Source organism: Cottoperca gobio, chromosome 11, assembly GCF_900634415.1.
Source record: "Cottoperca gobio chromosome 11, fCotGob3.1, whole genome shotgun sequence".
Classification (NCBI taxonomy): Eukaryota; Metazoa; Chordata; class Actinopteri; order Perciformes; family Bovichtidae; genus Cottoperca; species Cottoperca gobio.
The window spans coordinates 9,403,308-9,427,772 of NC_041365.1; the positions used below are offsets into that span (position 1 = coordinate 9,403,308).

The following is a 24,465-nucleotide window of genomic DNA, read 5'->3' on the forward strand; positions in this document are numbered from 1 at the left end:
TATAATCTTTTGACAGGCTAATATAGCCTACAGGAAAATATCCCTGAGCTCATGTATGTGTATGTACCTATAGTTTATCTATTATCTATTATTTGTATTATTTGTTTTATTATTCATTCATTAATTAACTAAATAACCAACAGAACACTTTAAATATGTATACAGTTTATTTAAGGTAGATTTAGTTGGTTCTGTAAATTGCCCTGAAGTCAGACTATCAGACAACTCCTAACAGTAACTCCACCAATCAATGAATGAGGAACTGATTTAGTATGAATACATAAAGTAAAGCATTAGGGGCACAAATGTGAATGGGGAGACAAGTATGGTCCTCATGTCCCATAAGAGACCCAGTCATTAGTCCTCCTATATACTTTGAAGAAACACTTTTGCAACATGTGTACCCTCAAGAATCACACCCAATCCAGTTTTGGTCTTCTTGCAATCTAGAGTATTTCTGTCTTTACATGTTTTTGAATGTGAAATGTGTTTGTTAGGGTCCAGGGCATAGCAGGGGTTTGAATTAGCTACTGTTACCTATTTGTAAGCAACCAGGAGCGACCTGAGAGACAAAACGCAGGGCAGTCAGTTCCCTTGGTGTTCTTTTTGTATGTCCTAAAAATGACCCGACATCCAGGAAACTAATTTGCAGAATCAAATTAGTTACATACAGACATATCAGCAATAGTATGGCTACTTACATAACTTTAATGTAAGTGCATGTAATGCAATACAATCATACCTTCACAATACAGATCCCACCTCTGCCATGTGCATTATTCACTTTTACACTGACTCTTTACTGATTATGATTCTGACCATTGCACTTTAATCAATACTAATGGTTTGAAGTTAATACAAAATAAACCAATTTAAAATTGAAATTGCATATACATATTGGCAGTCTATCTTTAAACTGGTATTAGGGTTTGATTTGTTCCACATGTAGGATTCAGCAAGTGCTCAATAGAGTGTTATTTTCTCATTGTTGTTATATATATTTTAATATTTTCTTCACACTCATACGAGAAAGAGAACAATAAAACGTAGTTCACACAATACTTCACACAATACATGCTATATTACTATTAATATTATTTATTGTCCATAATAATAAAAAAAAACAGAGCCCATTATTGCTCAAATATCAGAACTACAAAAGTCCAGTCGAGTCATTTTTGGGGCGCAAGTCAATGGGGAGCCAATGGCATTCGTGCACCGTGTCACGTGTTATTTCTGCCCAATTGGAGCGGAGCCGGATGATCTGCGTTAGGTTGATTCTTTGAGGGACAGCTGTTGAGAGAAACGTTTACGTATAGCTAAATACCGACAGTGGTTTTACCTGTTTAGGGACCTATAATTTGTCTATGACACGACATATACTTCTTCATTAGGTATTCAGCTTTTAAAGGGATGAAAAGGCTCAAAAGGAAGAAACAAAACGCAGGAGTTGGGGTGAATGGGAATGGATCTGTCACGAGAGGTAAACCAACCAACAGATCGTTAGCTAGGTAGTGTTTCATAAACCTGTTTAATAAAGACATACATGCAGACTAGGAGCACACAGCTAGTTCTAACATTAAAATCAGTCTGTATATTTAACTAAATCGATCTACTGTACGTGTAACCTACATACAGTAACTTGACCTGTCCTATCGATGTGGAGAAATGCCAGTGAACTTAATACTTTAACTTCAGCCAGTTTACACAAACTACAGGACACGAATCACGAGTTGTCCGCGGTTGTCCTAACCCGCATCTAACCGTCAGTTGTCCTTTTGTTTACAATTTCGTCAATGTAAACATTAGCAACTTGTTTGCCAGTGGTGCTTGCGTGGCAGCCTGTCATCCAACTTGGACAATTAGCCAGACAGAAGAACATGGACATGATTATGTCATTATTTACTGCAACACAATAAAAATAAACAGACATACAAACTGCTATCTGCTTTTTCATTCATCAACCAACACTGGATTTTGGTTCAACCCTTCAAGTCATTCAAACACTTATGCCTTATTTTGAATTTGATCTAAGCTCACTGCATTGCACTTAACTATGCTCAAATGTGTGACTCACTATGATCATTAAAATGGCATTGTTGGCATGAAAGACACTAAATGGTGTTAGTCAAAAGAATCAGCCAATAGGGTATTAATAAGGAAAGGAAACGCCTTTTTCTGTCTGCAAATTATGTTCAGCAGAAAACAACAATGTTCTACTAAAATTGCAAATATCCTTGTAAAAGGCATACCTCAAATGTTTAATAAAGCAGTGACACTTTAACGTTAATGTATTACAAAAAATCTATTAACTGTTTTTGTATGTGTGTTTTTAATGCATATGATTGCAAGCCTCTGTTTATAACTGCAACGTGATCTCTCTTCTCCCTCGATGTCTATTCTCCTTTATCTTCCACTCTCATCTTTATGTCCTTGTATCCCTCATCCTTTCCCCTCTCCTTTCTTTTCTACTATTATGTGTCTCTTTCCTTCTTTTTATCTGTTTGCCCTTTTCTTTCTCAAATATTTCTCCCTCTGTCACACCTCCCCCCATCCCTTCTTCTCTCACCCTGTATTTTCTCTCTCTCTTTTCCTCCTCATCCCTGTCTCTCTTTTACAGAACCAGATTGTGGGAGGAAACAGAAGCTGGCTGAGATCCATCAGGCTTTGATCAGGTTAAAATAATAATTATCTGAAACGGTTTGCTTGTTAAGGAAGCTTTTTCTTTATTCTTTTTCTTCCTTGAATGGCATCCAGGATGAGACATTAATTCATTTTCCCTCCCAGGAGTTTGAAACTGCTACAAATGAGCTATCTTGCTACAAATATGACCCTTGTGTCTGAGTTGCCACATATTCAAGGTTCTCACCCCACAATAGATTTTCCTTCAAATCTGCCTTGATATGCCTGTATTTCTAGAAGTCTAAAACGTTTTGAGAGTTTCCATTGTACAAACTGCCTCCATTAGCACCAGAGCAATGGGCCACATGATGTGTTATCCCAGGTGGGAATGCCCCTCCCTTTAGATGATATGCATCTATCTGTAGAGAGTGACCTTCATCACTCCCTGCTAAGCTGATTTCATGTGCCCAGTGGAATAGTGTGACGAGGATCATGAAGACATTAGTGTCAGGAGGCATGTGGGACTTGATGGGGAAATGGCACAGGAAAGCTGATGCAGAACTGAGTAGGCTGATTTCGTAAATTCAAGTTTCGCAAAACAGTTTTCTTTGTCCATTCAACTTAGACATGTGGACATACATCATGGTGTCACAGTGTCTGGCAGACGTGAAGTGAAAAAAACGATTGACAAATGAATGGAATCTGACTGTCGCTGTAATAAGAATTTTATACCGGCTATGTTTTAAGCTAGCTCTGGGCTGCATCAACATACATTAAACAAGTGATGTAGTGTCATATCCTGCTTTGTTTCTTATACATATACGCAGCATTACTAGAAACAAGAGACTGACACTTTATACATGAAGTAAGTTTGTTTGTAATGGACACAATTGATATTATTTAGAGCCAATAACTGATTATCACTTGTTTTGAGAAAATAGTTTTAGAGGACTTGGCTTGTTAACACAAAAAAAATAAATTAAAGTTTCCTGTGTGAGCAGACTTTAAAGTAATGCATCACACTAAACAATGTCCAATTCTGACTTTTGATGCACAGTGATCCAGTGGACATTGAAACCCTGAGGAGAGCAGCAGCCAGTAAAGGAGGGCTGCTCACTGATGAACTGAGGAGGAAAGTCTGGCCCAAACTGCTGAACATTAATGTGTACGATCTACCATATAAACCTGGTTAGTGATTGATTGATATTAATATTTCCTTGGTTGATGTATGCTACATAATACTGTTACTATTACTAATGGAGTGCTGCAGGGATCACATATGTTGTAGGCCAACCTGGAAGTTAGCATCGCACTGGTTCCCTCAACAAAAAGCCAATGGGATTTTTCCATTGGAGTCTGTAAACAAACTTCACCACGGTCGCATGACTTCACCACCACCACTAAGATAACTGCAGACTAGTGAGCGGATGAGTTTCCGTGTTTGGCGCGATGACGTTTAATGCCCCATCACAACTTCCGGTTATTGTTTGTCAGCAAACACCTTTTTAAAGACACGTAAAAGCTTCAATATTCACAAGTGGTGTATTTACTGACATATAAACACAGACCTTATATCATGCACTTAACCAAAAACCCATTCAAAAAACCTATTGACCTTGAGACGAGGGCACTAGAAGAAAAAGCACAAAACTAATTTCCAGGTATGCACTCATTCCTTAAGCCCTCGATACTGACAACAACAATACTAACATTTCTTCTGTTGTAGGTCGAGATGTGAGGGAGAAACACAAGGACTACAACCAAGTAGTCCTGGATGTCAGGAGGTCCATGAAGCGGTTCCCTAAAGGTGTGTGTGTGTGTGTGTGTGTCTGTGTCTGTGTGTGTGTGTATGTGTTGTGCGTGTGTGTGTTGTGCGTGTGCGTGCGTGCGTGCGGGGTGTTTTATCTCTAAAGATAGCAGCACTGCACACAGTGCCTTTTATCAAACTATACCACCGTACTTAGAGCAACATGCAGATATCTGGCAAGGCTTAATAATTAATGAACTGAGTAAAAGCTGCAACAGGGAAAATTCTTATGTCACAAGACGCCTGTGTTGTCAGCCAAAATCACAAAGTTGGGAAAACAACAGAGAAAAATGTCTTATCTAACTGGGCTGTCAGTTCAGGACAGGATGAAGCAACACATTCTTTGGAAAAACTAACTAAATAATGTTTTGGGAAGTTAAACTTGATGTTTTCTGCACATGTTCTTATTCTCAGGTCTCTCTTGGAAAATAGATTTTAATCTCAATGAGACTTTAATGAATGAAATAAATGAAAAATAAATAAAATGTTTGCCTTTTTATACCACCACTGAGCCGTGTTGTGTAAAACTGCATAACATAAGCTTTCAGACATGGTCAGATAACTTGTGTTGAACTATTCACTACAATGACAATCACAAGCATTTTCCAGGTTTTATTTTTGGGTGTGTTTTTTATTTATTCATGATCCTTGGCTCTCCCTCAGGTATGCCAGCCGCGGAGAGAGCCGTGCTTCAGGAGCAGATGACTGACATCATACTGGAGGTTTTGAAACGCACCCCTCAGCTCCATTACTACCAAGGCTACCACGATGTGGCCGTCACTCTGCTGCTGGTAGTTGGGGAGCGGATGGCCCTCGCCATGCTGGACACTCTGTCCAATCACCATCTCAGGTTGTACTTTTTAAGTAAAATTTTTGAAGATCTCCGTTTCGTTCTCTTTGGTGATAAGCGATAATTGCATTTGTGTTTTAGGATGTCACTTCACAGAGATCCAAACAGTGCGTCGCCTGTGTGACGTCGAATTAGTTTCCTTTTTTTGGGATTTGCAGTCTGTAGTCGTATCTCTTTTCTTTTTTTATTCGGCCATAGGCTCAACCACCATTGTGGTACCTCATCGGTGATAATGACTTTACAGACATTTATGTAAATGAAAATATTCTAAATTCTAACTTTAAACACAAAACTTTTTTTCCCTCTGGTTTCAATTAACTAACTATAATACAAATGAACTAGCAGTAATATTTATATAACTTCTGTCTGTTTTCTCTGTCTGTAGGGATTTCATGGATCCTACCATGGACAGCACTAAACACATTTTGAACTACCTGATGCCTATATTGGAACAGGTTGATGAAGAACTACATGACTTCATGATTAGGTAAACGCACACACACACACACACACACGCACACACACACACACACACACACACACACACACACACACACACACACACACACACACACACACACACACACACACGTACTGTTTTAAAATGTGCTGTTGCTATTATGTTTAATTTCTTAAAACATAAAGTATTCAGCACTTGTATTTGTAACTCACTTTGGACATAATGTAATGTAAGTAACAACCACTAGAGGGCATAAAAGTGTTACATTTACCTGTGAGCTTCACAGAGAAACAAAGAGTCGACTGCTTGGTTTTTTTTAATTAAAACTCAATTGAGAATGCATCAGTAGTGGTCTCATTGGGGAGTTCTCGTGTCAGATGGTCTAACAGCTGTTTCAGTAGCTTTTCTGTCCCATCAAGATTTGCACCACATTAGCTAAAAAATGATTCATGATCTTTTTGCAGTTTATTGAAAGAAGAACAACAAAGCATTTTACGATACAAGCAATTACTGTAGTTCAATGTTGGGGTGTGTATTGAGGACTGGGATACTGGGATGAATTGTCTTCAAAGGTATTTTGATATGTTAGGGTGTGTGTGTGTGTGTGTGTGTGTGTGTGTGTGTGTGTGTGTGTGTGTGTGTGTGTGTGTGCTTGCCTGTGTATGTCTACAGTACCTTTGCTGTCTTGTTGCCTGTTCATAATTGATGCTGTGTTGGCAACCTCCATATTTGCAAATGACCCTTCTGCTCACACACAATCTCACACAAACAGAAAAAGCACAAAAACAAGACATTGCACTTGCAGAAAAACAAACAACACCCGACTTCAAAGTTTGGAACACTCTTTTTTTGTGAGCACTTCCACTTCCCCTTACCTGCCTTCTTATCTCTGCCTCCTTTTTATCTTTCTACTTCATTGTGTCTCTTTTTATGTCCCTCTCATCACACATGCTCCCTGCCCTTTGCTCCCTCTCTTTACCCCTCCCCCTGTCCATCACTCCCACCTACTTCTTTTCACTTGTCACTCCTCCCTTCCCCTTGTACTCATCCTTCTTCCTCCCTGAATGTTCCTATCTAATATTTATCAACAACCTCTAAGAGTATCCAATTTACTTGAGACTCTTTCAAAAATAACTACCTATTTATGTCTGTGCACAACAAAGAAAGACAGTATGAAAGACAGTTATAAACAGTATGTGAAGGTAAATAAATTGTTTTTTTCTAAAAAAATTCATGGGGCTAATTCTTTAGAAATGTCTGTGGTCATGAGAAAAATCCTGCAAACTAATGTTTCATGACCCTCGGATTAAGTCAGCCTATTTAAATCAGTTTACGAATCAAGGGAAGCACTACTCATGCTGTATGATGTCTGCGGTGCCTCTGGAGGTGCTTAGTCAAGTCTGTGAAAATAACCAAAGTGATGTCATTAGGGTTATCTCAGGTTCAGCTTGGGGGCTATACATTTTTAAGGGAAAACCTTATTAAAGACATGTTTGAACCGTTAAAAAATGTAGCCGTTTCTTGGGAAGTTTCTCACTAAAACACTGTCGAGTATATGGGAAGTCAGTGTATCTCAGACTCTCTGCTGAGACCAGTATTTATTTTTAAAATTCTTTCTCTTGTCAGAATTTTATCCCACTGCCTAAGAATGACTGTATAGTACTGCACACCACTGGGTGCACCATTAGTTTTCAAAATGATTTTCTGCCTTTCACGCAGCTATTGGTTTTCATTCATTTCGATTACAGTATGAAAATCAAGACAGACTTGCGCTTTGTGATGGATTGTGATGTGATGAAACCACTAGCTGCCTAGAAGATAGGAAAGCAGTATAATCCGCCCATATGTTTTCATCTTATTCATACTACAAAAAGTATTTGGTGATTTTATTGATGCATTTATATTTAATTCTGCTCTTGTAAGATATTTTGTGTTTGTTACCGCCACTTATCTTGGCCAGGACCCGCTGGAGAAAGAGATTGTTAGTCTCAGTTAGGCTTACCTGGTTAATCTGTGATCTGTAATTATTACCTGTGTGTTTCCCTGTTTGCTTATGTTTACATCTCTTTATATATTCACCTTTTCTTTTAGAGCGGAGGTGGGAACCATCTTCGCACTGTCCTGGCTCATCACATGGTACGGCCACGTGCTGTCAGACTTCAAACACACCATGAGACTCTACGACTTCTTCCTGGCCTCACACCCACTGATGCCCATCTACCTCGCCGCTACGGTAAGAAGGCATGGAGGTAAACAGGAAATGAACAAGAAGCAGCGACTTTGTTTTGTCAGTAATATCCAGATTGCTCACACATATATATATATATATATATATATATATATATATATATATATATATATATATATGCTGCCACACACTCCCACTAACTCATATCCTCATGCACACAGTGAGACAGAGCACTGTGAAGTCACTGGACTAGTTAATTAGATACCTTCTAACGAACAGATGAGAGTGAGAGAGTAAAAGAGGGGTACAGAGGGAGAGATAAAAGGGGAAAGAGAGGGAACAAGACGAGGACTGCATCAGGAAACAGAATGACAAGGGGAGCTGCCGACTGATGTTTGATGAAGAAGGAAAGATAGCGAAGGAAAAGCATTTTTATATTAGTGACTTTCTTTCTCTTGTTTTGAAACGTGTTCCTCTGGGTGCTCACACCAACTGTTGTTTCACTTCTGGAACATACAGTATATGTTTGCATGTGTGTTTGTGGAAATTGTTTACTTTTCTGTGTGTGCATGCTTCCTGTTGTTAGATGTTTATTTGTGTGTGAATAGGACTTTTTGCATGTTGATTAGTTTGTACGATTATGCACATTTTGCAGTTGAGGATGTTTTGTTTTTTTGTGATTTGTGTGTCTGTGTGTGTGTGTCTGTGTGTGTGTGTGTGTGTGTAGGGGCTGGGCAGAGGAAGATTTATGTTTGAAGTGTGAAACAACAAAGCAGAATGTAGTTCATGTTTCCTCCAAGGCTGAGTACAGCGCACAGCATGGGGGGGTTAACTCTTCATCTGCTGAGCGCTCATTCTGCCTCACTAGTATCACTGAAGATACCTAGTATGTAGAATCTGATTCCAGAGTTAACCAGAGTGCACAGCTTCAGGGTTAAAAAACAAAACAACCTTTAACCCCTCCTCTCCTCTCCTCCTCAGATTGTGTTGCACAGAGAGAAGGAGGTGAAGAAGACAGAGTGCGACATGGCCATGGTCCACCACCTCCTCTCCCGCATCCCCCAGGACCTCCCATACGAACTTCTGATTGGCCAGGCCCAGGACCTGTTCGACCAGTATCCTCCATCTCTACTGGCAAAGCAGGCAGCACTGCAGTCTCGCAAGAGGTGAGGGGACAAGAATCAAAACTAAAGCTCAGCACAACATTGGTGTGCATAATCAGCATGAATAATAGTTACAGTTAGACAAAATAAATAAAAAAAGCTGTACGATATAATAATAAAAGCTTAGATGACAAAGGGGCATTACCATTACAGTATTATAAGCAAGGTACTGAAGGGGGGTGGCATAATGAGTCAATGAGAAAACTTGCTAGTGTCAGCTACTGCTGGATTGGAGACATGGAGTCCATATCTTCACCCTTTTGAAGAGTAAAAGCCTCCATTATTATTTTATGCCAGTTTACTTTAGTATGAAGGTTGTCATTTATCCATGACATTAAGATATTCTTATATGCAAGGTTATTGTACAGTCTGCCAGAAGTGTCAACAATTGCATCTTGACTTCAATGACCCAGGAGCAAAGAAAGAGGGTTCATAATGCAAAACCACTCCAAATACTTTGTCCATATCTAGCAAAATATTCATTCATTCCCTACTGAGGTTTTTAATTATGAGCAATTAATCAACCAATTAGTCCACAAAAAGTCATAACATTTAAAATAATTATCTTCAAATGACTTGATCAGAGAAAATCAGCAAAAGAATCTGCAAACTTAAACGATTATTCAATTGCCATTATTGTTATCTGTGTGTTCTGTCAATAATTTAATTAATTAGTTGACTTAGTGCACAATAATTTCATCAGAACATGTGACAAAAATACAAAAGTTTACCACATAAAAATATTTTGAGGCAGTGTATTTCAGTGTAATGTGATTCCCTCAGTAACCAAGAGGGGGTGGTGTGTGTGTGTGTGTGTGTGTGTGTGCCTGTGTGTGTGCCTGTGTGCGTGTGTGTAACCACGCATGTGAACATTTGTCCACTTCTTATTTTTTTTAAACATTACAGCAGATACACAACTACACTTTCTCTCAGTGGAATAGTCCCTCCACCAGTCTCCCTCTCTTTGTCCTTCAGTGTTACTTACAGCCATTGTTCAGGAGGAAGTGACATCACTGACACAAGGCCTTGACTGAAAGATGTCCCATAATCCATTAATCCCATAGCTTCCTATAGACCAGAGCTACTGAGTTAGCAGATCTTAAATGGTCTGTCACATTTCCCCCCACCTGTCTCTATCCATCAGTTGATCCTTCAATCAATAGCTTCCTGTCATTCCAGCTGCCCTTGCTTCACCTAAGACCTGACTCTGCTCTCCATCACCGACTAACTCTCCTTCTTTCCATTCTTCTCTTCCTCTTTTTTCTTTCTCCAGTCTGTCCATCAGCACCTTCCAGGCGTTTCAGTTTGCCACCCTCCACCAGAGGCCTGACTCTGTTCTCCAACGCCTCACCAAGGCCCAGGGCTCCACCACCTCCAGACAAGGTAAAAATAGTAACTGTAATCTCATCACTCTGAGGAAGAACTGCAGCCGCTCAGAAGAGTGAAGTAAAAGTGAACTCTTGTTGAATACTCTTTGTAGTTTAAGGAAATTTATATCGACTGTCAGAACAAAACATTTAAAACATCTAAATCGTTTGATGGATCCACAGTTCTTCACATTTTTTGGTTTCTTACAGGAACACAACTCTTCAGAACGAGGCAATAAATATGTCACCCCCCCAAACGCAGCCCCCCTTTGGGCCAATCAATAACAAATAAACAAATGATGTAGTACACCCATCAGACCAATCAAGTGCAAATTTAAATATGCCAGAACAGAACAAAGAGATGCTTTACTCCCGTCGGTTTTGTGAAAATCTGATCAGTGGCGCCTGACATATTGCCTGTGATGTACAGGCAATCAAAAATATGCTTTAACATTCCCCTCAGGCCAAACAATGTAATATTAAAATTGATGCACATCATTCCCTGCAGTTTCATCAAAATTCAATTAGCAGCATCCAAGATTAAGTGCGTAACGGACAGAAAGAGCACCTCCTGATTTCACTGTGGCAGACAATGAATGGGAGTCAGTAAGAGACGACCCGCTGTCTAAATGTTGAATGTTAGGGAAATTAAACTTAAAGTGTATAACTAATTATGCCTCTAGTGAATTAAAGTGAGAGTACTGGTTAGCAAAGATCGTGGAGCAGGAATTGTTGGTTAATACTTTTGAACCTTCTTTGTCTCTACTCCTTGTGTTTGAACCCTTGCCCCCCTTTTTGTTTTCCAACCACAAAGTGCAGCTTGATCCTCCTTATGGTTCAGCTTTCATCATTACGAATCCTCTTGACCTCTCCATGTCTCCGCTCCCCACAGTCTGACCCCTCCTCCTTGTTCTGTGCTCGTAGCCTCTCAACACTCAGGTCTGGAAGCAGCTTTGCCCCGAGACCGAGGCCAGATGTGGGGGAAGGGGAACAGGATGGTGAAGATGGCAGTGTGGGGGCTGTCTGCTACGCTCGGGGCGGCCGTGTTCGCCGTGGCTCAGACAGCTATGGACTGGGGACCTGAGGTGTTACTGCAACTGTTCTGACCTGGCCGGGGTGATTTAAACTGTTAGACACAAACTGACATATGGGGACAGCAGACACACATCTGCTCTTCAGATGGATTAACAATGAACAAAATTACATACACAAACAGAGACGATGAAGCCTTGAAGCTTCAAGCTGCGTAGAGGAAACGTTGGTAAAAGCAGGAGGAGGTCAGTTATCTTGGTGCCAAACAGGTTGTTGCTACTCAACCACAATGAACATATGTCGACCACCAGGCAGCCTCGGGATGTGTGTGCATGTGTGCGAGCGGGTGAATGTGAGTTGTATGCGTTTGAGCGGGTATCCCAGACTTTATACCGCATGTGAGCATGCATGGATAACTTAAAGAGCCTACCGGGCCCTCCGACCTCTTTGGCCCATGGGCCAGGGCCTCTGTGTGAAGTGACATTTCTTTTTGAAAAAGAGACAGAAAACGACCACAAAACAACCAAAAAGGAGATGCAAAAAACCCAAAGAGACACAGAACAATGACAATAAACACAAGATTACAGCAAAGGGTGTGAATCGAAATCAAAATGATTCAGTACAACCATAAAGAGATGCCAAAAGACTAAAAATAGACCACAAAGATATAAAAAGAGATGACTAAAAGACAAAACAACTGCACAGACTTGAAATGACCACATAAAGATGCAACACGACCGCAAAGAGACTTAAACCGACCGTAAAGAGATGTAAAATGACTACAAAGAGATGCAAAATGACTACAAAGAGATGAAAAATGACTACAAAGAGATGTAAAATGACTACCAAGAGATGTAAAATGGCTACAAAGGGATGCAAAATGGCCACTTAAAGATGCAAAACAATCACAAAGGGATGAAAAACAACTACAAAGAGACATATATCTCTCTCTCCGTTCGGGTGGGTTGCTCCTATGTTCGAGGGCTGGGGGGCTTTTACATGTTTGTGCTCATTGTCTCATTATCCATAAATGCATGTGAGACATTTAACATATCTTGTTTTTTTTAGGCTGTTGCTCACACGGTACCAGCAGTGTAACATTTTACATGTGTTTTTGTGCGTTCGCTGACTCTTTTGCTGACTCATTTTTAGACTTTCATGCTTGTTTTATTGCCTTTCTGTTGATGGTGTTTTAGTGCGCTTGTTGGATCTGCAGCCATATCTGAAAAGTGCCCATAGCTAGCACGATGACACATGAATACAAATTATTAAAGGGCGGTGTTTTCTGCTGAAAGCTTCCAGTTATGAGCAAAAAAAAAAGGAGAGCGGAAGAGAAAAGAGGCAAAGATGGAGGGAGAGTTCTTTCCTGTGAGCCACGAGTATTAATGACTTTGCTCTAGGTGTCAGCAAGTTACATTTACAGTAGAGATTGACACACAAAACGAGTTGTTGCTGCCCCAAAAATGTGAACATTACACACGTTTAGCACGCTGTACTCAATGCAAGCAGTGGGCCTACGGCAGATGCATTTTGCAGGACGTATTGAAATACATATTTTTTTAATATGTTATTTTTATATTTACTGTTGCAGTTTTCTGGCTGTTGTGTTGTGAAGGGGAAGACACAAGTACTTGTACATTCTTCAAATATTTAGCAGGTTTGCGCCAACATCCACCCTGAGCAGCCGTCAACAGAACATCACATTTCTATTTCGCTTTTTTTAAGCTACTGTGATTATTTTAACATATGCATTTAACAAGAAGAAATTGTCTTTTTATTTCTCAATTATTGGAAGAGGTTAAGTACCTGCATCACACACCCTGTAGATATTAATAAAGCAAATATTTTCTTTGAGTTTCAGTGCCTGAAAACTGAATATTAATAATAGAGGCTGTTTCAAACTGAGTTGCATACATATGTACACGGCACGGGGCTTCTCCAAACAGCAATGCATGCTCTGTGTGTCGACTTATATTCTGAAATATTTATCGGCTTTTACTAGCATGTTGCCGAGTTCCATCTGTTAACACAACTTCAGCGGAGTCACAACACTCTCATTCCTCCTCTTCCTCCTCTTCCTCCACCATCAGTTATACGTGTATGTCGGATTGGATGTAAATTTGAACCTGTTGATTTTATTTGCTCTGTAGCACATGAATTCAACTGGTGTGTGCTTTGTCGTGTACAAAATCATAGTACTAAGAGAGAAAGTCACATTTCTAGGATTACAGAGCTGAGTAGTTAACAAACCAATTAATCGATCACTCTATCAAGTAGTAATCAGGCATTTTATTAGAGGGTCAATAAACCAATTGATAAACTCAGGTAGTCGGTGGGCCTGCAAGCCAGTTAGGATTCAGACATCGAGTCCGTCAGTATGCTGTGGTGGTTGTTCGAGTAGCCTTTGCATGTTTCTCTCGTCAGTCTGACAAGCTTGCATCATGTAAAACATCATGTGTGCGTGTCCGATTTGATTAAATGCAATGTGTGTGTGTGTGTGTGTGTGTGTGTGTGTGTGTGTGTGTGTGTGTGTGTGTGAGAGAGAGAGAGAGATGGAAAACGTTAGCTTTAGTCACAGGTCAGTTTCTTTTTAAATCGCTGGGCATCTTGTGTGTTTTTTTTCTTATTATTTTGTGCTCAAGGTACCGCCACATTAACTGCCAACAGTCTTAATTATTTATTTTAAGAGCAACAATCTGATTAGCTATTTATGTAATGGTTACATTTACTTATTTATTTTATAAATGTGTATTTAAAATGAACATGTGGCCAGTAAACAGATTATTGAGGTTTGTAATCCGCAATCAATTTGAGGGTTTATATGTTTTAAAGGTGATGGTGCATGGTCCGCATTGACATGAAACAGTTTCATTATAATAGCAGTTTTTGCATGTAATATTTGCTTACAGTTGATTGGCTGCCTATGACATAAATATGCAGGGAACAATCCTTTGACCAGGGTCTGTGATGTTCAAACACAAGTCAAGATGCTACTGTGCAGTTGTATTATTAGTGCCATGCAGACCTACACACACATACAGTACACACACTCATACAGGGAGAGAGCGGTGTTGGTGCCAGATCATAATGAGGATTTAATTCCTGCCCCTGGCTCTTGGCGTGCTTAAGACACTTTCTCCTTGTCTTTTTTTTCTCCTTCTCACATTCACATTCACACTCAAACACCTACACCTACACCTGCACTGGTCTCAGTCTGACAGAGGCCTTACATGAGAAATGATTGAAGCATGTTACTTGGTTTGAATGAAACCAACCGAGATGTAAAAAAATAAAAATAAGATGGATGCTGAAGACCCAAAACAAACAAAGAGGTATAGGGCTGTAACAGTCAAAAAGTTTACATAGAAAATAGAAGATAAATAATTTAATCTGACTATAGTGCAGTGATTTACTTTTATTAGCTCTGTTGATAATATTTCACATTTAATCAATGCTTTTTAGTTTCATGTATTATCTTTGTGTCTCACTTGATATCAGCCCACATCTGCAAATATTTTGAGACTACTTTGCACTCCACCTATCCATTCTGCCAAAAAATGGAAAAACAAATTCCCATAGATGATTAATCCAATCCTTTCTATAATTTGGACAAATCTGCTCTGTTTTTAATGTTGATTATGAATCGAGTGAAGCATCTTTTGAAACACAGACATTCAAAACAAATACTAATTTTGCTGCTGTTGAATTATTCATCAAATGAATTTGAACAAACTAAAATTACATAAAATGAGAAATAAAGGAATAGGAGTTATTTCAATAAATGGATGCAGTGGATGTGATTTCACAGCTACTCTTTCAATTAAAACCAAAAACACACTTCCTGTACATCAAAATAACTTGAATTTTAGGGTAAATTATGAGTTCACTGTTGTGTGATGAACAGCCTGAATTTGAACTCTGTGAGTTTGTGTCGAGCCTCTCGTGACTGCTCTTGTCCTCCCCTCAAGTCCAGGAATATCCCAAATGACATAATCGTACCAAATGCTTTTAGAGAAAATAATGTAAGCCCTTACTTTGTGTATGTATGTATTATTTCTCTGGGCATTTTAATGCATGCTTTTCATATCATGACATTTTAGGTTCTTTGCACCTTGTACTTAAACTGCGGTTGCAAAGAGACATAACTATGACATTGACATAAAGCTGTTTTTGTATATGAGGTAAACGGTGAATAAATGATAAAGAAAACACTTCTGGTTACAATGTCAAAGTTCTTTTCTGACCTGGGAAACGATAGCAAAAAAAACCTCAACTCAATGTTCACTTTAACTGAACAAACCTGCTTAAACAGATACTTGGATGAGCCTAATGTTTCTAGTTTCAACTCTGGCTTTGATTATGAGCACACTTCGGGTTTCGGATGATTTACACACAGTTATGCATTTTAGAGCTGAAACAGAAAGTTAATTAACAGGTATTTAGATAATTAATTAATTAATTAATAAAGCAAAAACTTTCATTTATTCTCTGGTTGTATCTTCTTAAATGTGAAGATGTTTTTTCTTCTTATTCTTCTATGATTGTAAACTAAATATCTTTGGGCTTAAGACTGTTAGTCGGACAAAACAAGACATTTGAATACATCACTTTGAGCTCTGGAAAATTAGGAATATAACATTTTATGGAAAAAAAAGATGATCAAATCTGAAAATTGTTTTTAATTGAAGCCCTAATGCTTGAAAAAGTCATCCCCTGTTTTTGTCACACAAAAAACAAGGACATCCCCGTCTTCCTTTGTGTCTATTTGTACTGTACAGCTGTTGTCTTTTCATAGGTGCCGTTAAACTGGCCTCCGTGGAGAAATGAGGTCAGAACTGTGTGTGTGTGTGTGTGCGCGTGTGCATGTGCGTCTGTGGAGGACAAGGCTTCACATCTGTCTGACCTCCAGGGAGACGAGTAGAGATACAGCAAATCAGAGACATGAGGTGAGGCAGAAAGGCAAGGGTTAAAGAGGAGCGAGGGATTAGAAGAGGGAAAGAGTTATACTGTAGGAAAAGACATCTGGTGGACGTGTTTGAGGCAACTGAGAGGTAGCCGAGGTCCTCAAGAACACGTCTTTAAGCGCAGTCCCTTGAGGATTTCTAATGAGCTCTAGTGGAGGTGAGTGTGGGTCAATCAGAGTTGAGAGCAGATGTAGAGAAGGGATGGTTTGAAATTATGCACGGAGCTGTCTGGAGATGTTATAGCCCTAATTTCAACACTAAATGATGGCCGCGATCCTTCAACACACACACATTTGACACACGCTTTTCTTTGAATATCCATGTCGACACTCAACCTAAACATCACTGAAGATTTTTACATTTGTTAGTGAATTAAACCTTTGATTCAGGCTTTCTGCGAGGTTGCATAAGCCCAGCAACAATCTCTGTGCCAGCGTTTGTTTGTCTGTACTTTAGTTTAGAGCACACAATTGAAAATACAAAAGAAACAGAGTGGATTTTGGTAAAAAAAAGTACTGCATGTATGTGTGAGTATGTGCAAACAGAACAAAATACTGCATATGTGTGTGTGTGTGAAACATTGGGCACGCTGGGGACAACAGCTGCTCCAGGGGTCTGTCTGATGGTTTTGTTTTTCCCTGGTGACACGCACACATGCACACACACGGGCACTCACACAACCTCAGTGCCACCAATAACAGAAGCAGCAGCACCTCGACTTTCACTGCAGACTTTTATTTAAATTCATTCATTGGACTCCGATGTACAAACAAAATAAGCTCCATGTTGCCGGTTTTGTGTTTCTTTTTTAATTGATTGAGTTGATCTCGTCCCTGTGGTTTGGAGCCCTGGAACTTTGCCAAACCTTTAATTAATAGACTACATGGTAATGTTTAAAAAATGCATACAAGTCAATGTAGTAATTATCTTGAGAAAAGTCACATCTGGGATGATCACAGTATACACTAAAGCCAAAAACTGAATAACTTAAATTTATCACATTAATTAATATCCCTTTTGCTCCTCAAGAAATACAGGAAAGGGAGCTTCTTGGAAACTCATATCTGTGATAAAATATTTTGGTACTATGTACATAAGTTATGGTAATTACCAGTTAACAACTTGTAAACAGTCTTCACGTTAGCACCAAGCATGTAATTATCACTGGGATACTCTACTGTATCTGACTTGGTCCTTAATATTATGGAAGTGCCTGAACACCAAACAAACATGGATGCCTCACGTCAGTGGAGCTCCATCACTCAAGATAATTATACACACATTTAATTTGATACACAGATATATTGTGAATTGACAGTATTACTTAACTCTCACACGACAAACCCGTACAATTATACAACTGACTTGACTTTTCCGCTGACATGAATGTTCACAAGTCGTAAACATGGGAATCTTTCCAATCACTACAATCAATCAAATATGTACAACGATGTATTAGGGCCATTGTAGATACTTTTTTAAAATTCCAGAGCCAAGGTAGGGGGGGTAGTATATACTTGGATGTCCTCTGTGATAAAAGTGGCAAAGTTACGGAAAAAAAAACGTTTTAATCTTAGAGAATATCTATATTCTTTATTTCTCGTAACTGTACAACTTGTTTCTTGAAATATTACCCCCCTTCCCTGGCTCCGTGATTATAATTGTAATGCTATTAATATCTTCCCTAACATTTGACAAAATCTTTAGGCCACTTGGCCAAACACTGACATATTTGACATATCATAATTAGTTTTTAATTCATATGGTAAATGGCAGACAAATTATCATTAATTTGAAGTCATGCTTCTATCCACCTGATGGATTTAAGTTTGAAATTCAATCAGGGCTTTTCTTTTGCTTTCCATCAACACCTGAGGAAAAAATCTCAATAAATATGAAGTTGCATTCATCACAATTGCAACACATTTGTGAGAAACACACATGCAAACCACACACAAACTCTTTGTCTGCAGACCCTCTTGCTCTATCCCTCCCTCCCACTCAGCCCTTCACTCTGTCATGGATCAGAGAACATGTCCCAAAGTGCTTTACAGGCAACACACGTGCAGCATGTCCCTGCATGCTGATGTGACTTTACACCTTTACAGCAACCTTGTACAGTAGATGCGTGCGTGAACATCCAGCAGTGTGACAGTCCACTGTTAGATGTGTGGCCGTACATGCTATGACATTGTGTCTGAACATTTCAAATGGAGCAACCTCCCATTTTACCTTGAACACTGGTGGGAATGAGATGTACAGGTATGTGCTGTTAGATTCAGACGCTGACTGATGGGTCAAAAACAAAGTCAAATTACACATAAATCTTTTTACGTAACAAGTAATGGCTGAGCAGTCGTAGATGAAAGTGTTGGCATTACATTCTCTAAAAGTACGTCTCATTTGTGCTTTTGGCCATCAAGATAAAATTGTACTTACCAAAGGATTTGCTGAGATCTGCAGGGAAGTCATTGATCCAACTTTTTCTCCCTTGATACAGTTTCAGATTATTCGCCAATACCAGGCACTGATTCAGTACCAGTGCTCTCTTTTTCCTAAGTATCCTTTCCTCGGCTGCCTGTTATGAATTTAATGTAAGATAGTAACAGCATAGACAAAAAAAAGAAAAGTAAAGTGGAAGCGTCAATAGTTGTTGAGATATTTCAGTCCAACAGACCAACACCACCATCTCTTGAGCCACGTTGCTAGCATGGCTAAAAAGAATAGTATATATAAATATCAAAATATAAATATTAAAATACTTTAGCAGATAGTGAGTTGTGGAACTAAATCAATGGCCAAAAATGCTAAAGTAAGACCAAAGTCGTAATAAATCAGAGATAAAGGTATCAGAAGAATCCAGCAGGTGATTGTGCAAAGTGAAGCGTTTGAAGTTGAATGGGTCATAATTCACCCTGTAACAAAGCTCAGACTGCCATGTTACTGTGAATCTCTGATAACCCCGGGGCCTCATTAGCCTAAACCAGGGATGGTCCATACAGCTCTTTAAAACCTAATACTCATTACTGTATGTGCGTTTGGTGGGTGTCAGTGTGCCTTTCACACATGACCTCTCGTCCTCTCGGTCCCGGCTCCCATTGGTCCCAACCTCTGCTGACCTCGCCCCTGTTCCCAAGGACACCAGAGGAATTAGGAAGAGCCCCGTCGAGTCTTGTGTCTCTCTGAGCAGGTTGAGGTAGTTTCACTCTCTAAGTTTAAGCGCCCTGGGGTGCCTTGGTAGCCGATTTCATGACTTTTGTGTTTTTTCTGCTGCTAAAATCTATTTTGACATAAAAATGGTATGTGAGATGTCACATAACCGCAATGTCGCCGGTTCGATTCCAGCTCCTTTAGAAGTGCTGTTTGAACAGTTGTAAAGTGGTGAAAAGATCCTTTCATCAAGTCTGATGAAGTCTGATGAAAAAACAACATTTTCTCCACATTCCTCACATTTGTTGTTCTGACACTATCCTTTCTGTATCCTTTTTATTGAACTCTTCCACCAAGAATTCAACCCTTACCCTAGTTTCTCTCCTTACCTTTGAATGTAGCCAGGGCTGAGTAGCTACTATTGAGGACATAGAGGGTATTTAAAATTGATTCCAGAAATAAAACATATAAAATTAGGCCAGCGTTACTGTAAATTCAGTATTCCTCCACCAAAATGTTATTCCGAGCAATGTGAGGAAGGATTTAGATCTTGATGTTGGGAAAAAGTATAGAAAATATTTAAATGTGCTGCGTGAGGTTTTCTTGTAAACAAACAAAACATGACATTCAGTGTTTCTCACAAAAATGCATTATATGTTTATTGCATTTTCTTTCTCAAGCATTCACAAACATAAGTTTTTAAGTGTTTTAAATCCAGCATTATTTAAATCCATGTTTGCTAGTTTTGCAGTCTTCTCTTTCCAACCTCTTTGCTGGCACATTGCTGCATATCTTGGCGTGTTACCACCACCCATCAATCAGTGGAATAGTGTTTGATAGGAGTGTGTATCGCTCACCCGTGCACGCATGCATGTGCATCCTTGTGTGTGTGTGTGTGTGTGTGTGTGTGTGTGTGTGTGTGTGTGTGTGTGTGCAAGATGCACTCAAAGACAGTCAATGAGGTGTTGTCCAACATCTGAGAGAGTATATCTTCATCTTTTGGCTCAGTAATTTCCTAAAGCACCTGGGAACTTTAGTTATTAGCAAATGAGTAAATAATGCATTTGTTTTAGTTTTTTTCAGCTGCGGATTTGTGCTCTATAAACTACAGTGTGTGTTCATGTTATAATAAATGAATGTGTCAGCCAGTGCAGTGTGGCTCACTGTTTTAATAGTTGTTGGACAACAATGAAGCTCTATGACACAGAGGAACAAGATGTATCAAGTTTTGGATCAATTCATTGTTGCTTTTAGTTTTTTTTCTTGGGATTTGTTGAGAGTATCGCTTGTCTTATTGTTTAACAGCCACTCTGGGTGTCGTCCATCTCTGTGTTGCAACAATGAACATTCTACAAAGGTTTAGATTCCCCTGGGAAATATTTACACACTTCTCACTAATGTGTTAAAGAAACACTAGGTTCACAAGGGCATTTTCCAGCTCGATGGCTTGTTGTATGAACAAGTTATTTTCCGACTGGTTTCATGTTCTTCATAGCAGCTGATCTTTGCTTACTGATTTTGGCATTTGATTAAAAGTTTCTTTCCTTTTCTCCGCTGACTAATTTAAGATGTGTCATAACTAAGTCGTGATGTCTTGTTAATCTTTCAAACTAGCTCTCAGTGGTTTGGGCCTGCTCGGCCTTCATCCACTCTATCAACCTCACATAATGTAATTTACACACACACACACACACACACACACACACACACACACACACACACACACACACACACACACACACACACACACACACACACACACTACAGAGAAGAGGCTAACAAGAGACGGAGAGTAAATGTTACGCTCAAATTGGATCTGTCTGTGTCAAGTGTGTGCATGCCGCTAGAAGCACATCTTCAGAAGCTGTGAAACAAGTTTTATTGTGGGAACGGATCAATCTGTCTTAAGTCACAGGGATCTATCTCATGTCCTTCATTTGAAAATGCCTGGCAGAAAAATGTGTAGAGCTGGCAAATGTCAACAAGCGTTGAGTGTGTGTCTGCGTGGGTGTTTGTGGGTGTACTTCTACCACAGAGAGGAACAACAGGGTGACTGAGTGTACGTCTTTTTTCTGTGTATTTGAGTGCGTGTGCATCCAAGTGTGGGTGTGTAGTGAGAAATATGAATTTGTTGGTAAATGTCAAGAAGTTGGCAGTCTAATGGCTGAGCTGACAGATGATCCATAAAGCTATAAAGTGATTGGTTTAGAGATTCTCATTCATTCTAATGCAACTGTCATGGTGGAGGTGTGTGTGTGTGTGTGTGTGTGTGTGTGTGTGTGTGTGTGTGTGTGTGTGTGTGTGTGTGTGTGTGTGTGTGTGTGTGTGTGTGTGTGTGTGTGTGTGTGTGTGTGTGAAATAGTGAAGCTGTGCCGTACTGTAGTTGCAGTTTGATTACATCCAGAATGGACTTGCTTGTTGCATGTTTGTCGTTTTCAGTTCTTCACACTAATTTCTGTTCAGCCCAAGGATCACTGAAAAGATTTTAGGAGTATGTTGACAGATATCTGGAGAGATACAGGTAGTTTTGTTATGCACTTCATTAAAGATGATAAAACATTACAGGTGATGAGCGTCGTTCTAAATGTAAGTAATTGTACTGTTGCTGATAAGGTTGATGATGGTATGTCATTTACATACCAGACTTGATACATATAGGTACAATAGGAACAATTGACAAACGTTGAATTGGCTTTAATGCAAAGTTATTGCTCCCTCTTAAAGATTTTCATTGTACTTTTCTTCACTAATGATGAATGATTTTAAAGAATCAACAGGCTGTACAATAAAAAACAGCACACACAATCTAAAAGCTTCTCTTTTCTTTTTGTAGGCTCGCAGAATCCTTGTGTCATATTTTACACACAATTTACACAAAAAACTGTCATGTCCCGTCAGATTATTTAATGTTATGTCATGTATTTATGTTATAGGTTAGTTCATGTTCAGTGTCTCTCAGGTCACGTTATGTTAAGTTACCGTCACTCTTGTCTAGTGTCGTCTTGCACTTCCTGTTTTGTTTTGAAACTCACCTTTCCCTCTCGTTCCAGGTCACTTAACTTCCTTCCTTTTGTGTGTTTTCCCGCTTCTGTGATCATCTGCCCCGCCCCTGATTGTTGTCACCTGTGTCCCCTTACCTCATGTATAAATAGTCCTGTCTCCCCTTGTCTTGTGCCAGTTCGTCTTATTAAGCTAGTCAAGTGTATGGTTGTTGTTAATGGGTAAACTTTGTATTAAAAGATCTTTTTGTTTGAACGGCAGACACTTTGTTGAGTCGTGTATTTTGGGTCTTGAGTTTTTTCGTGCCGTGGTTTGTGACAAAAACAGTTTATCCCCGACCTGCTGTCGTATCTATCCATGCAGATAGTTTTGCTTTTATTTGCCCAGACTTTCAGATCTGTCTCTGAGATTTCTGTCTCTACCCAGTAAAGTTGAGGGGAATGAAATTTAGTGTTGATGCTCAGAGTATTTAAAAAAACCATTAATAAATTCCAATAACAAAATCCCATCTACTCTGGATAATCCACAGAACTCTCTGTGAACAATTTTCAGTGCCACTGCTCTCTACAGAGGAAAAAGAGCCTATAAATCTGTTTGTTTGTTATTTGTGGATTATCCAGAGAATGCTGTTTCTGGAAGGAGATGCTGCTGCACTGTGGCTGTGAGCACAACAAACTAAATTGCATTCACCTTCATTGTATTGGCATGGTGGCAAGTGAAACCCTAATTATCTGCATAGGTAGATCGCAGGTGAGTTAAGTGATGTGTACTCATACTGTGAACTTTTGCTTATTCCATGGTCAATATTTTGCACATTTCTCCACAAACTGTACAACTCTTTTATCTTAAGACAGAGATATTGTATGTATTCTTTATAGTATTTCTTCATATTTTTATTGTACTATTCCATATTTAAGTTTCTTGAATTGCTTTTATTTATTTTTTATTTTCTCTTACTATGTTTATTGTTATGCAACGAACACTAAGGCTTGTATGTGAAAAACTACTTGGCTATAAACCTGATTTGGATTCTGAATAAATACTGAGTATAGTCAATAATGGGCCAAACTCCAACAAACTTGTGTTGTCCTTTAACTGAAGTTGCAGCTGTTTGCTGAGAGTCGAGAGTGCGCACTGTCTACTTCATAATCACATAATCATAGTTGCATGCAGCTCTTATCGTCTGTTTAAGGACAGCACTGCTTGGTTAACATGGAAATAACCCTAGAAAAGGTGAACAAATTACACCTTTCCTGCCAACATGGAGATGAGAGCTTAGATCTACTTCCTAAACTTTAAAAAATGAGGTCCACGCTCCATTAGACATCTAATGGCTGACCACAGTGTGGCACTTTAGGATGGAGGACTCATAATCGCTAAATATTCATCTATTAAAAGAGGCATAGAGAGGAGTCATGTCAAGGCTAAGAGCTGAAAGTTACTCACTGCTCCTGATGAACAAGCAAAGGGTTGTAGTCTTTTAAACACAATCCAAAAACCCTTTGGGTTCTTCCTATTTCAAGAATGTCACTCCTTTTATAAACAACATTCAGCCAGACCACAAAACAAATAATGTGTTTTGTGAGAGAGTAGCTCCAAATCTAATCTCTTGGTTCAGTAGTTATGCTACATTGGCCATGTAGCTGCATTACACCATGATGCTTCGAGCCTCGTCCTTTATTCTGCTCCAGGGCAGAACAGAAACACTGCGGCAAGGACCGATTTAAAACTCCAGATGTTGGTGTCAGCTCTGTCAAGAAAACAGACAAGTGACGGCAGAGGATAAAAGGACATTGAACAACATCCAGACAGGCCTGGATAAGATCTATTGAAATTGGTCTTTTTAGAGGAAAATAATGCAA

The 24,465-nt window shown here is 39.3% G+C and overlaps 1 protein-coding gene across 3 annotated transcripts; it reads left to right on the forward strand.

The window, feature by feature from the left end:
- The first annotated feature begins 1,270 nt into the window (after positions 1–1,270).
- LOC115016119 (TBC1 domain family member 20) lies at positions 1,271–22,578 on the forward strand. 3 transcript variants are annotated; one of them, XM_029443787.1, is made up of 10 exons: positions 1,271–1,483; positions 2,621–2,675; positions 3,680–3,810; positions 4,349–4,429; positions 5,093–5,279; positions 5,665–5,766; positions 7,831–7,972; positions 8,909–9,093; positions 10,364–10,473; positions 22,437–22,578. In XM_029443787.1, the coding sequence occupies exons 1-10, from the start codon at positions 1,414–1,416 to the stop codon at positions 22,508–22,510; spliced, it is 1,137 nt and encodes a 378-aa protein (XP_029299647.1). In that variant the 5' UTR covers positions 1,271–1,413; the 3' UTR covers positions 22,511–22,578. The 3 variants fall into 3 exon arrangements, with proteins under 3 accessions (XP_029299647.1, XP_029299646.1, XP_029299648.1); XM_029443786.1 differs by lacking the exon at positions 22,437–22,578 and adding an exon at positions 11,382–15,700; XM_029443788.1 differs by lacking the exon at positions 22,437–22,578 and adding an exon at positions 11,277–11,354.
- The last annotated feature ends 1,887 nt before the right edge of the window (positions 22,579–24,465 follow it).